General features: G+C 45.1%; 1 protein-coding gene across 1 annotated transcript in view; it reads left to right on the top strand.

Annotated features, from left to right (window-relative positions):
* Nucleotides 1-16973, top strand: part of LOC149325026 (sodium-coupled monocarboxylate transporter 2-like) — a 157749-nt gene that overhangs the window by 67332 nt on the left and 73444 nt on the right. The window contains exons 4-6 of the mRNA XM_089564168.1: nucleotides 3277-3344; nucleotides 3885-4042; nucleotides 4560-4700. Coding sequence (XP_089420294.1) covers nucleotides 3277-3344; nucleotides 3885-4042; nucleotides 4560-4700 — 367 coding nt within the window. The remainder of the gene's footprint in view (nucleotides 1-3276; nucleotides 3345-3884; nucleotides 4043-4559; nucleotides 4701-16973) is intronic.

Here is a 16973-nt window from a genome sequence, read left to right as displayed (position 1 = left end):
ACGGTTGCTTTGGGTACCACGGCACTTGGGCTTTCGCTTAAATGAGGTTGCAGCTTCCTTAGCAAGGACCTCTCCCTGTGACCCAATTTTTTTCTGTCCTGCAAACCTGTGCATATAAAGCTGCGGTGAGGATTCGCAGCTACACAATATTTCATGAATTTGCTGCCTCGGCTCTTACGTCATCTCCCAAGTAGCAGCATCTCTGCATCGAAGTTCAGAATGGCGCAAAGGACACACAAACAGGGAAAAAAGGAGATGACACAAAGAGCGCCTACTACCAACTGAGTTTATTGCGGAAACACCCTCTTTTATAAGGCAAGACATATCAACCACGAACCGGAAGAAAAATATGTGTTTTTTTTGCTTGCGGTTCGTGGTTGATATGTCTTGCCTTATAAAAGAGGGTGTTTCCGCAATAAACTCAGTTGGTAGTAGGGGCTCTTTGTGTCATCCCCTATTTTTCCTGTGTGTGTGTGTCTTTTGCGCCATTCTGAACTTCAATCATGAACCAACTAGCCCCAAAGCAAGTTCATCTCTGCATCCTTGGAGTAGAAAAGACTGGCGGTCGCGCAGACTGGAGGTCTCTCTCACGCCGTTCCGTTTCCGGGTTCGTCAGCAAAATTTCAGCTTTCGCAGATCTAGTCTGGCGGTTTTTCCACTGTGCCCATTTTGTGCGAACCTGAGACAATAGCCCGAATGTTCTGCCGCCACTTCTCTTCTTTGAGGAGGCGCCTATTACAAATTCCGTTTCAGCAGATGGGTCTGCCTGTGTGCACTGCGGTTGTTCTTTGCATTGGCGCTTCATTGCTTGGAAGAAGCAACACGAGTGTGCGTTCTGCTATGCAAAATTTCCTTTTAAAAATGCAGCGACTCCCATTCTGAAAGTTTTTGTTTTCTCCGCCCCGCTCTCAATCAGTGCGAACTTCAAACATTATATGCGTTCTGTTCGAATTTGCACACAAAGCCACTGTCCCGTCCTTGATCTGTTGTCGTTGCTTCGTTCAGTCTTTCAGCCCATACCCTATTACTACTCATTTTCCCCCTCTAAACGCTCCTGTTTCCAGCAATTCACCGCCTGCGTCTTGGCCGCTCCCCCGTAATCGGTATGTGCCACCTTTATTCGAGACCAACCATTCAACCAGAGGCCAACAACTAGTGATGACTGAGGCCGCTCAGTCCGGGCGCAGTACCCGCTCCGGGGTTATCTATGGGCAGTTGAATCCGTAGGAGCAAGAAAGGGACGTCGGGTGGTACAAATGAAAGGTAAAGCGACGCCACTATCACGCGGATGGACACGTGAAATGGGGTGTTTAAGGCGAAATCTTTACTACGCATGTTCCGCAAGTTTCACCGACTTCGTCGCTTTGACCTACAGCGACCTTCAGCTGCTCCGGAACTGCGTTGGCTCGACCATGTGACTAGCCACGTCACTCGTGGCAGTGGTGTCGCCCGCTGCCGGCGCGCGCGCGCTCTCCGCCGCCGCAGCTGCAGCCGTCACGAATGGGCTCTCCCGCTGGTAGACCGCGTGTCCCGTCGGCTTTAAGAGGAGCGCACCACTCGCCTAGGCAGTGCACGCAGCGCCTTGGACCCGAACGAAGCTGGGCCTTCTCGCAACGTTACGTTGAGGACATTACAACGTCTTCAGCAAGCGACATCATACCACCCGCGTACATCGCCCGCTTTCGCTTTGTTATACCAAGGCTTAGAAGACTTAAGCCTTCAGCAATATTTCTTTTCTGGCGATGACCTCTTGCACCCTCGCTGTCGCCCGGACCTGGATGGTAGAATACGAACTGGCGAGAACACCTTCCCATTATTTCAGGGAGAGAGATGGGAGTAGTTGTACTGGAGGTGGAACTTCCGGGCATTACCAGATTACGTGAACTAACCGGGCGGGGATTCCGCCTTGCTGACATTACTGACTAATGAGTTCTGGAAAGGTATTCGCGTGTGTCCAAGGGTCGGGTTGCGACATAGTTTGTAGTGTTTTGCAAGTCGTAGAATGGCCTCTACATAGCGAGTCATGCGAAGGGGACAGGCACGCTCTTAGGTTTCTGTAGTACTGTTCAAGCACCTGGTATGAGTCTAGAGTCTCGCTTAAAAATGTGCGCCGTGAGATGCTCGTACAATCGCCATGCCGGCGAAAGTTAATGCTTCCCATTCCGACGGGAAAGTGGACAGCCTTCTGAACGTGCAAGAACGTGAGCTTAAAGTGCAAGTGAGCACCGCTAGCGCTGGTGTGGACGGTGATTGTGCGGCGACGACGGCCGATGGTGACGTGGTGGATGGCGAAGGTTAAAATGCCTCGACCGATACGCCGGCGACGTTAGACGTTAGTCAGCCACATCTACAGTCGAGAGCGTCAGAAGACTGCGTTTTCGACCAGCTTTAGCTTATTAGTGGGCGAAGCCGCTAAGCTTAGCTCTAGAAATTTTTGTCCCGTTGTCATTGGCTGCCATGATTTACACGTTTCTTGCAGTCGTCTTTTTGAGGGTCCTGCTCAAACCACTGGCAATCTGTCTTTGTTGTACGTTCCAGGATGAGTGCTCGGGTCAAAAAATCTTTTTCTTGTTTTTTCGTTGTTCGCTTTATCGCGATCGTCGGGTATTTTGCAGCGTTCTTTCGTACTCTCAATTGACAGACCATTTATGAAGAACTAAGGGCTCGTTATCAGCGCCCGTCCGGTGTGGCGTGCTGTCGTTTTCTGGTTTCTTTTCCCTGTTTTAATCTACTTCTGACGACAGTGACGGGTGCCAGCGCATTAGAGTTTAGGGCGTACGCGGCGGTGAAACTGCTGCCTGAGTTTGAATGGCGCTTGAACTTTATAAATAGGTGTCCTCCTGGTAAGCGGGGAACAGTATTCCTCTGAGTTGTGTTATCAAAAGACGGGAGCTTATACGAAAGGCGTGCACGGTGCGTAAAAATGTTGCCTCTACTCTACAAATGCAAATTTCGTTTATCTTTTGACGGTCGTCTTAAAAGACATGGTTTCGCACTCTATTAAGAAGACACGACCGCTAATTGCTACTGTCATGTCACACTGCGCACCAGCCGTTAGATTGTATCTTCAGACTCCCTGTGATCAATGCCGAAGTTCGATCTTCGAGAGATACTTAATTTATAAAATTCTTATATTCTAAATTCCCCTCTCTATATTCTGGTTTGATGGAAAATATTGCATAGTCCGCACAATAATAGATTAAGAGAGAGGCATCCGAGCTAATGAGAAATGAACGCTTTTATTCGCCCGTTTTTACATTTCGTAATTTTTTGCAGTGTTTGGAGCTCCTCTACTGGCCTGCAACATCGCGATCGGATTGTGCGGAACTTTATACACTGCTTTGGTAAGGCACATACGCATACTCCTGCAAACTGATGTTCGTTGATACGAGGGGAAATACCATTTGCAACGCGGCCGTGCTGTTGACTTGTTTTCTGATGGACATGTTGACTTGTTTTCGATGCTGGAAATTTTTTTGCCGACTGATTTTTATTTTTCGAATTGCGACGACGTTCCCAAATTGCCTGCTTAATTGACAACACTTTTGCTTGGGAAGAATAAAAAGCCAACGCGTCTTAATTACACTAATTACCTAGGGCAACTATTACTCCCAAAGCAGATGTTTTGTGCTTGTGTTCGTGTGTCAGTATTTGGTTTTTGACAATGGTAGCATGAAATGAACTATTCTGCACATTTCTAATAGCCAGCATTGCGAGGTATAGATTTTTAACGTGTTATTTAGATTCACTGCTGTCGCATCGACACACAGTTTGCATGAAGGAACTGAACTGCATAAGTAGACGTGTTCGCCTTCGTAGTGATTACTAGTTTTTCATCCCTTAATTCTGTGCATCTGTTATCCCTGCATACGAAATGAAAAAAGGGTGGACTGAGAGGTGTGGTGTGGACTGACTGCGCCCAGCTCTTCTTCATGGTCTTCGCTCCTCTGACCGTCATCGTTAAAATCATCATTGACTTGAGCAAGAACGAAGGCACCGTCCAGCCCATGTCTCAGTTTGATGTCCGCTCCTACATGGGAAAGTAAGGGACACTTAGAGCTCACCTTCTTAGAGCTCACCTTGACAATTTCACCAGTGGAAATATCTTATTGTATGATATCGAGAGGAGTGAGAAAAAATGGAAAGTGTACTTGAGAAAAAAGACGAGTGATTGCGAGACGACGACGAAGCCGGCAGTTAGGAGCTATTACAGAAACAAAATTGACGTTCACGCCTCTCTTGTGTCTCTGTGGAGTAATCTGACCAAGCTAGTATTTCCTTCAAAAACCGGAAACTCATGTGGCTGATGCCCGAAGTTACCTATGGATACTGCAGTAAACCGATTCACGCATGAAGAAGTAATGCAAATGCAAACCATGGACCATGGATGCAAATGCTTTGTACCTTACACAGCCTCCTTGCTGACATTTTCACACTGGCTAGCAAAAGACCACTAGTAATGGTCATGTTTTTTTTAATTGCTTTCGCTGCTCAGCGCCCAGTATCATTTCGTGCTGTTTCCGAACTAGTGTTGTTTCCATCACATTTATTCTCTCAAGCATCGCCTTGGACTTCTCGCACGACGAGACCGTATGGGCGGTGTTGCTGGGTTCCACTTTAGGCGCCCTCTACCGAGTGGGTCTGGACCAAGCAGTGGTGCAGAGGTGTATGGCATCGCGCACACTGCGTGAAGCCCAGAGGTGCGTCTCATTTTGAACTGCTTTTGCGACCACTAAGCGTCATACACATTGCAGCTCCTTTTCAAGTGCTGACACTGCTTGTTCTGGCTCACTGAACGAGTGCCCATATAACTTTTGGGAACGCCAGAATCACAGAAAAGCCGAATTTCTTCGCTGCCGGAAGGCGCGGCAAGGAATAAGGGATGCATTCTACACGTGTATCACATATGTGCAAAGAGCACTCTTGAGTTTGCGGCTGCATGCTTAGTCTGCTAAGAAGAAAAATGAAAGAAAAATGATAGGTATAACGTTAAGAGATCGGAAGAGGGCTGGGTGGGTGAGAGAACAAACGCGGGTTAATGACATCCCAGATGAAATCAAGAGGAAGAAATGGGCTTGGGCAGGGCATTTAATGTGAAGTCAAGATAACCGCTGGTCCTTAAGGGTAACGGAGTGGATTCCAAGAGAAGGCAAGCGTAGCAGGGGGTGGCAGAACGTTAGGAGGGCGGATGAGATTAAGAGGTTTGCGGGGATACCGTGGCCGCAACTGGCAAAGGACCGGATTAATTGGAGAGACATAGGAGATGCCTTTGCCATGCAGTGGGTGTAGTCAGGCTGATGATCATGATGATGATGATGGTGATGATGATACGCCATTCACATTGTACACCATGCACACTCTGATGGTGTTCAGGAGACTCGGTTTTGTTTTACGTGAAGATGTCCGAAGTTAATATAAACGTTTTTTGTGCGGGTAAAAACATCGAGGGAGTTTAATACACCAAGGGACCCACTATACTCTAAACGAAGACTTGCCTTGATGACAGTCAATTTATCAAGCCAAGAACGCCGCTAATAGAGCCACGTTTTTGCATGTAGTTTCTTCCGCCGCCAGGTAACGTTTTTAAGAGCTCTAGAGTGGCAGCAATAATTCGTTCTGAAAAACGACGGAATGACTGCAAAATTCAACTGGTCACTTCCCTATTGCATTCGGTATAGGTTACTTATTTTTAGGACGCATGCCAAAGGGGCATGGTCTGCAAGAAAGTAACATCTCTATTTAAAAGAAGAATTAAACTTTATTGGCAATATTTTAACGGTGTTCAAATTCGTGAAGTTGATTGCCTGACATCGACGGGGCACCGATGTGAGATGATTTTTAACGTAGGTAATAATTGTATACACATCTTCAGCACATATGATTTCAGAGGCGCAGTAAGCCTGGCGCACTAAAAGACGGCGGAAAAATCGCGGTCGGTCAGCACGAAAGGATTGCAACAGGAAATTTCTCTTGTGTTGTCTATCTCCTGTCCTGTCATGTTCTCGGCATATCGTGCGTGTTGTCTGTCTTGTGCCCTGTTTGTCTCCTGTCCTCTTGCCCTTCTCCTGTCCAGTTGTCGTGTCCTGTTGTCTGTCTTGTGCCTTGTCTCTCTTGTGTTTTGTCTACTGGTCCCCATTGTTGTTCTTGAAGCCATTTCGCTGCATACATATGGGTAGCTGCAAAACAGGCAGAACAATACATGCATCCCAAACAAATGTCATGACAAAAACACTGCACTTACAATAAAAGCTTGCTTTATTGAGTGAATACCACTATTCACAAAATTCCCAGCCTGCTCCTGGTCGCTGGCACAAATCGCACACTACTTTGTGGCTTGCTCGACTTCCATGCAGCTCTTGGTCACCTGAAACTGAAAGGAAAGTTGAGGGATCAGCGCGAGATAAAAAATTTTATATGCTTTGCGTTCTTTCAATGACTAACTAAGAAAAAACAGTAATTTCAGTAAGCACACTTAGTCTTATTTCACACGAGCAATCTACAGTAAACCTCACTTATCACGACCTCGTTAACACTGACTCGCTGCAGGGTCCCAGCCCAACTGCGTATAGTTCTATGGTGTCAAATGCTCGTTGGCTCTAAGTCATTGACCTTGCACCGGTTAACGCAGAACTCGGGGAGGGCAATCGCAGCTCCGTGCTTTGAGCCATAGATGCTCAGAAGCTCGGTGGACCTGTGGGAGAACTATTGGCTAGGTGACACAGTAACAAACACTCCGCGCTAGTTGGTTTCACTCCATTGAAAAAAAAAACTCGCACAGCACACTCGTCCGCCATTTTGCAGTCTGAAAACAGTCACTCAACATAAAGGTATCCGTAATAAATTCGCACCTACCTTCAAACACAGCTTAATAATTATCAGTGTAACTACTGCAATGAAATACCAGCAGCACCTGTAGTTTTCAATTTAGGCTAAAATTATAATCAACTCGACGAACAAAAACTACCATTTTTTAATATACACCTCAGAAGAACTCTACTCTCTAACGGTTCATGAACTTTGTGCACCAGCAAACACTTTCTTGAGGCACATTTACACGCTAAATTTGGGTTTAACCTGATCTTCAAGAGGATTTTTGCGGTGAAACAATTGGGGAAACCAGGTTTCACCCAAAAATGAAGGGCCCTGTACATTGCATCCCAAACCCAGAACCGTGCACTTAAAGACTACGGCCTCTTCCATAAGTATCCAATTTTCAAGATCCCTTTCCGCTACTACTCATATTTCACTATCCCGTCTTGCTAGTTCTCCCATTGCCGTTCACAAATTCTTGGAATCCTGTTGCTCTAGCAGATCATCCACTGGTACTTGTGCTTGTTTTAGTACTCCAGTCTCTACGGCAAAACTGCTGGCTATTGTGCTCTAAACAGGTTTGTGGAGCGTGCACATGGCTTCCAGCTTGAAGAATAGATGTATATATAACCTACTGAATTTGCCACAAAACAACCGCTGCATCCAGATATCATTTTGTGGAGCAGCACAACGGCCTTCATTTTTAGAGCGGTGAAGTGTTCATCATTTTGTTCCAAACATGAGTGCGAAGGAAGACGTTTTTTGTTCCATGTAAAGAAAAATTACACGCATACTGAACTTTGCACGAATGCCCTGTGGACATTAAAAACACTGCCATCCTTCCTCTATCTTTGCCAACTAACAAAATCCATAAATGTGCAAATACTTTGCTTCATAAAGACAAGCTGCCGTGTGTTCATTTCAGCACAGCAGATTTTCGCTTAAGCCAAACTAGAGTAAATCAGTATGTGACTATGTTAGGCAAAAGTAATTGCAATGAAGATTTGCAGTGTATTTCAGTGAATCAGTGGCTCCTACAGAAAGTTATGGAAATAAATGTAAGATTAAGAGCTTTTTATTTCATTTTTTATTTACGCCATAAAGATGTGGGCAAGCGCAGGCAAAAAGCGAACTATCTTCGCTTGAATGACAACCGAGCACCCATCTACATGGCCATACAATGAAGACAACTCATACACTGCTAATTATGGATCTATAACAAGTGCAAGGTAACACAAATACAAGCGCATGATATAAACTAATCTTTGCCAACTCAGAGTTTACAAGTGATAGCAGGAGCATGGATTTGATGAAACGAAAGCTATTTTTTTCTACCTGAATGTTGCTGGCACAATTGGTATTTAAATGTCGCGGGAAGTATAACACAACATTTGGCACCCAAGTTGATGGTTTGCGGTTTGTGGTTTATGGGGTTTAACGTCCCAATGCGACTCAGACTATGAGAGACGCCACAGTGAAGGGCTCTGGAAATTTCGACTACCTGGGGTTCTTTAACGTGCACTGACAGCGCACAGTACACGAGCCTCTTGAACTTTTCCTCCAAAGAAATTCAACCGCCGCGGGCACCCAAGTTGAGTTTTAGAACTAGGAACATGCCAAAATCCTTGCAGTCGAAGTGGGTAAGTAGGAACTTTTGCCTCTAAATCGGCCCTCTCCAAAAACACATACTGGTTTTGATTGACCGACTTCTTAGAACTAACACTGAAGCAATAGCCATATATGTTAAGTACCAGGGCAATACTAGCCCGTCGGAATAGTGTTCGGGTACGGGCGTAAAAATTCACATTGGCAATACAACAAATGCGTCATTTTTTGCAGAATGTATATTTTACTAACATTCGTCTGCGTAGAATTCCCTCACACCAAAAAAAAACAGTAATTAAGGTAGGAAAGAAAGAGTGTTGTAAATCAGAAGCTTTATGGAAACGCGAAGAAAACAGCGAAATCTGGCAATTATTTCAGCCCTTTTGCAGAGTTGTGTTTCGACATACTCACAGTGTGCATCCCATGCCATATGTACGTTAAACAGACCACCAAGAATTTTTACGGTATCAACAAGTTCTATTCGGTAGTTACCAAGATAAAGTTCACAATCTGCTGGCGCCACACGCTGTCGGCAATGAAAAAGGACGGTTTTAGTCTTTGCAGTATTAATGAATAGTGAGTTCGATTCACTTCATATATTTAATACTACCAAGGTACCATTAACAGTGCGCACTAGTGATTGCATGTCGCTGCCTCGAAAGAGCAAAGTAGTATCACCGGCGTAGATAACGTACCCAGGGTCAGTGCTAATAGTTCGTGGAGTCATTAATATACAAAATTAATAGCAGTGGCCCCAGAATGCTTGCCAGCGGTACACCGGTATTGATCTCTTCATGTTAAACCTGGAAAGCGCATAAAAACAACGGACAACAGAAAGAGACAGACACACGAGCGCTTCAAAGGAGTATGTAGCACTTCCAATGCCAACGCACTGAACGCGGTGCTGCAGATAAGAGTGAAGGAGATGCAGGTCTGCCCCATGAATTTCATACAGTTCCAGGTTTTTAAAGAGACTTTAATTATTGAGGTGGTCAAACGCTTTTGAAAAGTCAATGTAAACTCCGATAACAACTGTTGAAGTTCAAAGGCTTTCAGGATAATTTCTTTCTGAGTCAGCAATACTGCTTCCGTAGATTTTCAATAAAGAAATCTAAGCTGTGATGGTATCACTAGATCAGATTTCTGACAGAAGCTTGATAATCTTTTATGAATAATTATTTGCAAACCTTTCGCAAAAATAGGCAAAATAGAATCTTTAAGTGTGCTGACATCGCTCAGTACCTGTGCTTCTGTCATTTCATCTCCATTGAAATGCGATCACCATGGCAGGAATCGAACCTGCGTCTTTCAGGTGAGCAGCCGCGCACGCTAACCACTCAACCACCGCGACGGCCCCATTTGGAAATTACATGCATCAAAGCATGCAGTTCCGTAAATAATTTCTATCTCAACTTGTAAAGAAAACTGTAAATTTGTAAACTTGCATCAGCTTAGGGAAGCAACCCTTCGATAACACAAGATTGTAATTGTTAGCAATAAGTGGGGTAATAGGATCAAGCGCGCATTTTACCGGTTCAATATGAATGTCATCAATGCCGCATGTCTTGCTGTTGTTTAAAGATGTTTATGTATCTCGAACCTGAAATTCATTCGTAGGCTCTGAATCTAAACAGCTTCGTAAGCGTATGAGCTTGCCCAATATATTTATGCACGCAACTGAGAAGTTTGCTTTGAAAACATATTTACCGCTCCAGGTCACAGCACTTCATCGCCAGATAGCATACTACAAAAGAAGTATTCATAGATAGCGCAATAAGTAATATCAGTGTAGTTGAATACAAACCTTACTATCCAGGCCATAGCTCTTGGATCTAAGCTACAGATATTTGTGCACAATATTATGCGGCAGATACATCTAGCAAAGCAATAGAGAGAGACATAGGAAGTTCTCTATAATGAAATGAAAAACAGAATAATTGGTGCATTTAACAATACTGTCCTGCTACTTAGCCTCGGACAGGAAATAAGAGGGTAAGACAAAGGGAAAGAGATGGAGAAAATTGTTAAGGTTCAGAAAATAATAATAAATTTACACATATTTTCAGAAATGATGCAGCCATTACTTTGCTCTGTTTTATGGAGTTTAACGCCAAAAAACAGCGCAGGCCGCTCGGGACGCCATACTGAAGGACTCTGTATAACTCGACCTTCTCAGGTTCTTTACGTGTGCTGACATCGCTCAGTACCTGCGCTGACATCGCTCAGTACCTGCGCTTCTTTCATTTCATCTTCATTGAAATGCGACCACCACGGCAGGAATCGAACCTGCGTCTTTCAGGTCAGCAGCGTAGCACCCTAACCACTCAGCCACCGCGACGGCCCCATTTGGCGTGACGTGCATCAAAGTGATGACTAACTGTGTTGAGAAAGTTCACTTGGAAAGTAGTGTCCTGGTTTGGTTTATTGAGGTTTAGCGTAACAAAGCAACTGAGGCTATGACGGACGCCGTAGTGAAGGGCTCCAAAAATTTCTACCACCTGGGGTCTTTAACATGCCCTGACATTTCACATCACATAGGCCTCTAGAATTTCGCCTACATCGAAATTCGGCCGCCGCGGCTGGGATCGAACCCGCGTCTTTCGTTTCAGCAGCCGAGCGCCGTAACCACAGAGCCACCGCGGCGGGGCCCAAAGATAGTGTGCATTGATGAGGAGGTTTTAGACTTTGTCTGGTCTACCAGTTCCATCTAATTAGACAGTTAAAAATTAATTACGAGTATATGCTGCCTATGGCAGGCTAAGGGACCTAAAATAAAGCACTATATCCATAAAATGAAGGCAAGAAAAGCACTATTACCTGCGGTCCGCAACCACTCTACTACCAAAAGGACAGTGAGCTTTTTTTAAGAATGCATGTCCTGCTTATGTGCACTCAATATTTAAGCTAAGATTTTATTTCGCATTAATTATCAACCCATGCAGCTCTCTCCTCATCTCTTATAATTAAACCTACGATTCTTTTTTTTTCACTTTTTCACTGCACTATTCTCATTTATGAGCCTTTTATTGTGTACAACACTTTGCCTGACAGCGTCGCAAATGCAGTCTAAAATTTTTCTCTCTGAGCATACTACAAGGTGTTCGTAACTTATGCGTACCGGCCTACGGTATGAAACCCCATTCTTATTCTCCCAACCATATCTCGCAAATCCTCTACCTCTGTGCACGACCTGAAAGGTGTACTGCGTGACCACATCCAGTACCTTACTGCGTAGCTTATTGTTTCATTACTTATGAATACCACGGCGCTTTTAGCTACTTTGGCTGCCATGTCGTCTGTAGAAGCTGCGACCCGATGATCCCATAACCCAGATTTAGGATGTTCCAGATGTCCTAGCAGACATCGGCGCAGACGACGCTGTCTACGGATTGCTATTTCGTTTGATGCCAGCATAAATAACCTCACTCAGACAAAAAATTGCCGACGATTACGTTATTTGCTAATGCGAAATTTCAGCACAGGTCATCAGCTGTTTCAGCTTTTGAACAGATTGAGCGAAGAATGCAAGCAAGACATGTATGTAGAATTACAGACAGCCTTTTATTTTTCAGACATATTCCTTCTTCAAGAAACACTCCACTAACAGTAAAGTTGAACTTGAGAGAGATTCAATTCAAAAGAATTATTGCACTTAAATTGCACTACCATAAGAGAGAGAAGCAAACAAACAAAACACAATTTGTTCACTGAAGCTTAAACGGCGGCACGGGCCATTAACGCCCTTTTGATATAGGCTCGCTTCACGTCTGTCTGTTCTTCGCACCAAGGCAGGCGTGCACATACACACAGTGTCTGCTGTGCAGTCTCCTTCTCGCGCTGGGCGCGCGTCCTCATTGATCAAAGCCCGGGAGTGGCTTCGAAGAGCATCTGTATCTTTCTGTCGTGGCGCCGCCGCCGTCCCGCGAGTAAAGAGGTGGAGAGCATCTCTTAGCGCACGCAAGGCTACTCCCTCTCCGTCAACATCGCGTAGTAACGACTCGGATACTCTAGAACAATCGTCGGCAATCCCCCCGCGCGCCGCGTCGGCGAGCGGTGGGAGAGGAGGCAGCCACACACACAAGGCTAGTCGCTCTACAGTTCTTTCTTCCCCGTTTTACGCCGCGCGCCGGCGAGAGCCGGCTGCGCGGCGCTTTTTTTTTTGTTTGTTTCTGGCTAAGGAGTCGAGGAGGTTGCCCTTTTACCCTCTCCTGGTTACAACGGACAACGGCGACGGCGACGCCGCGAAACGCAGAAACGGGCGCCTAAGAGCTGCGCTCTAAAAGGGGCTAAGAAATGCACCGTATCTCTATATCAAGGATATATTGGATGCGAGTGCTACGACGGAGAGCAGCTTCGATGCATTAATTTGCTCGACGCCGGAATGCTCGCCAGAGATGTATATGAAACTGAGAGCTTAATCTTTGACCTGTACAAGTGGATTGCTTTGATATTAACTGCGTTAAGAAACTACGTCGATTATTGCGTCACACTTCAGCTCATATGCAATACCGGCGCGCATTCTCCGCATCTTGTTCGCGTGTACTTTTACATGCAAGAGCCCACATGGAAGCGGATCGAGGCAACCGTGTTTTCGTGTTCAAATTGTTCCGAGAAATACGAGCAGCTTGTTTTGGCATGTGCTAGAATTTAAGTTCTGAGCCTGTGCGTCACCAACGGTGACGATGGCGCCTAGGACGAGCTTATGAACCGCAACAACGCAGCCGATATCCCAAGTATATATGGGCGCTAAATTTCTTTGCCTGTACTGCAAAAGTTGGCGTAAAGCGGAGTGCAGAACCTGATTTTTTTCTGGTTTGCTTCGGGTTCGGGTCCACGCCTTTCGGGTTCAGTTCCGGGTTTGGCTCCGGAGCGACATTCCGTTAAAGTTCGATCCAGTCGGACTTCATCGAACAGGTTCAAAGGGGTTCAAGTGGGTTCAGGACGAAAATAAAATTTGAACGTAGATGGGTTTTAGTTAAACTTGTTGTTCTGTTTACTTTCGTCTTTGGCATTGACATATCGGATGCAAAATTTGTATGTTGCGAGTGTTGTCACTTTTGCCGTCTTTAATTTACTCTCCGCAGTAAAAATACAGGAGTTTGCGGTATTGAGCTGCAAAATCATATGAACTCAAATTGTTGTAAATCGGCTGTGTATACGCTTGAATCCATGTGGTTAGGAACATAAGGTGAAAAGCTGGTGGATCTGGCCTCCATAAAACCCTCCAGCTTCATCATTTTCGGAGATCCCATCGTTCAAGTAATACGTCTCCCCTGACCCTAGTGTAAGTCAGGAGTTCCTCGTACACAGAGTGCTTAGCCGTGCGTCGTCAGCACCATCGCATGCACCATTTATGTTACCGCACACTATTGAGGAAGGCAGCAGTATACAGACAGACACCTTTCCTTCTCACCATTGCCTGTCACCCCCACTCTCTAACACATGGTATGAGAATATGCAAGACCCCTTCAACCACCCATCCAACAAGAGCGAACACTCTCTCCCTAATAGCCAAGAGCTTACCAAACATTTTATTTCAATAAACTGCTCGACATTGCCTTTGTAATTCGCGTTATATATCTCGAGCACTTATAGCTCGTTTTTGCGAAACAATGTGCCCAAACGACACAAGGGACGTAGGAAAGAAGAACATAAGACGACGATGGTTTGGCTTGGTTTGGTTTATGGGGTTTAACGTCCCAAAGCGACTAAGGCTATGAGAGACGCCGTAGTGGAGACGACGAGGACAGGCGCTACTACCAACTGTTCTGTATTCAGTTAGTAGTAATGTCTGTCGTCGTCGTGTATATTCTTCTTTAGTACTTCCTTTGCGTCGTTCGCGCTGATATTTTTACAAGATCCAGCACCAACTCGCCCGGCAGCATGCTCTCCTTAGAGCTCAGTATCTTCAAAACCACAGCTTATCGTAGCTTCTCGCAAGTGCAGTCTAAAATTAAGGCTTTGGCCTATGCAGATGACATTTCGTACTCTTTTGTTGTGATAAAAAGAGTATTGCAAAAAAGGAAGAGCAGGCTCAGGTGGGTTGGGAGCACTTTGCTCCTGAACGGACACAAATTTGCAACATCTTCGTTGCATATTTGTGTCCGTCTCAATATTTCTAATGATGTGATTGATATGGCTACACCTAGTCTTTTATCTCGGTGCACAGCTACGCTGAATGCTTGTCCGAGTCGCAATTTATGGACGAAACAGGGCAGTGTTTCTCTGGCGTCACGATTGAAGCGTCGCCTGCCTCCTTGCATTGGCCACTTGTTCTCGGCGGCGCAGAGAGAAAAGACGCCGGTTCTTTTTGGCCTTTAAGTGTGCCTCTCCCCCCCCCCCCCCGCCGGGTAATGCGATTTCCATTCTTGGTGCCTCTCGTGCGTTCGTTCTGGCATAAAATAGTTTTGCGCGTCGGGTTTCCCTTTCAGGATCCTCAAGTAAAATCATGATTTACGAATTTAAAAAAATTTATTAGCTTATGGTCTCAGATGCCCCTATACCCTTATGCTGTGCGCGAATACAGAGCAATCAAATGTTAAGTAGATATCCATAGTTAACTAATTGATTTTAAATTGTCCACTTTCAATATCATAATGTCGATCATGCAGATGAGCCATCTGCACACAAACCATGATCGTATCTCCAACAGGTTTTATTGCGAGAGATTATATGCCTCATCACGCGACAAACCCAATGTTGTGGCTTGCCACACTATGCGGTCGAATTTTAAAGGAGCCGAAATTCTAGAGGCCCGTGTACTGTGCGATGTCAGCGCACGTTAAAGAACCCCAGGTGGTGGAAATTTCCGGAGCCCTCCACTACGGCGTCTCTCATAGCCTTAGTCGCTTTGGGACGTTAAATCCCATAAACCAAACCAAACCAAAACCGAAAAAACCCGGTGTTGAGGTCTGTTATCAAATGTGCTGATCGGTCGACACAGCTTTTACGTCACACGTTAAGTCCCCTCTCTCAACCTGCATCACCGCAAACACAAGCCTCATCGCTGAAAAAACCCGCCGTTGTGGTCTGCGATAAAATTCGCTCATTCTAATGATATCACATTCCCCACATGTAATGTTATTACTGTCCCCATAGTTTTTTTTTTCAAAGAAAACGGTGCACTGAATAAAGGAAAAATAGCCCAGTTGAATAGTCTTCTCGATACTTGTCGAGGCAGTGCAAAAAGGAAAATTTTGTGGAGTTTGAAATTATTACTAGGTAGAATTATTAAGTGAGGTGCTACACTGTTTGGCCCTTGAGATTTTTTGCTTTCAGCAAAAATAATTGTTCTTGAGCACGAGTATTCTTCAAGATATTTGGAAACAGAGTTTTCTTCTGTTAGTTTAAGGCAGTAAAGTACACTTACATGTTTTTACATATCTGTTATGCACAACAAAATTAGTATTTTAACGCTTAACCATTGAGGAAAAAAAACGGTTTTTATGTGACAATATTCGAGGAGCCAGAGACTCATATTTCCTGGAAATAAAAAAAAAACACGCTAAATGATTCTGCAATGTACAGACCGCTGCTATCATGTGTACTAATATGCATGAAACCTCAAAAAATACTAAAATGTAGTGGCACCAATAAACCATGGCACACAGGTTAGTATTGCCACCGATAGGACGGCATTTTGTGAGTAAATTCGTGGTGGTCCAAATAACACTGCATAACATGGCATAGAATTGCTCAGTTATGTTTACTCTTTTACCAAGAGTAAAGTTTCGCTCTTGCTTCCTTCTGATAGCAAAAGGCGAATAGGTTCTTTTTCTCTTCTTTCTTCTGCACCAGGGGTGCCCCGTCGGAGACTGCTTGTTATTACTTAAAGGCTGAAGGTCTATAGGAGATGATACTTGCAAACAACAGAGGACTTGCAGGGGATATAACTTGAAGCTTTATATACAATAGTTTACATATATATACAAGTTGAGCAGTGAGCACCACAACAACATGGAACTGGCTAACATTTAGGGGAGGCCCCTACTCGGCATAGCCGAAGATGCGTTACATCTATCTCCGTAGCCCAGAACCCCTTTTCCGGGCTCCGGGACCCAGTTTTAAAGACACATGGGCCCGGCCCACATTCATCAGCATCCAATCGTGTCAAACCCTTAACACGATTGGTTTTTAGCCGCGTGGTCCGCCCTCCAACTTCCTTAAGGCACATAACACTCTCTCAAATGTACATATTGTAAAAAGGGCACAATTTTCACTTAAAACATAGTACATTCCGAGAATTCACACACATACGGATTGGCCCCCTGGGTTACGTGCCCCACCGCACACTTCCACCGTAGTAAACAAACTCTCCCCCCTATGGAAAGAAAAAGCAAAACACATAAGAACAACATGTCAAAACACTGCCACGGGTACGTTTGTCTCCCCAGTCCCCGTGACCTTGACGCTTCCCGGCACTAGGGCAATTGTCGGCCCCAACCCAGCTGCGACTGTCGCAAACATCGCCCGGGAGCGCAGATCCACTTTCCGATAAGAGTCGGATCACAATGGACTGCCGAAGCGACCAGTTGTCCTCCGGGGTCGGGGCGGCGACA

This window comes from Amblyomma mixtum, chromosome 10, assembly GCF_055824585.1.
Source record: "Amblyomma mixtum isolate Tamu chromosome 10, ASM5582458v1, whole genome shotgun sequence".
In the NCBI taxonomy this organism is placed as follows: Eukaryota; Metazoa; Arthropoda; class Arachnida; order Ixodida; family Ixodidae; genus Amblyomma; species Amblyomma mixtum.
The sequence above is the reverse complement of the archived record's forward strand: the minus strand, read 5'-3'. Positions and strand labels throughout refer to the sequence as shown.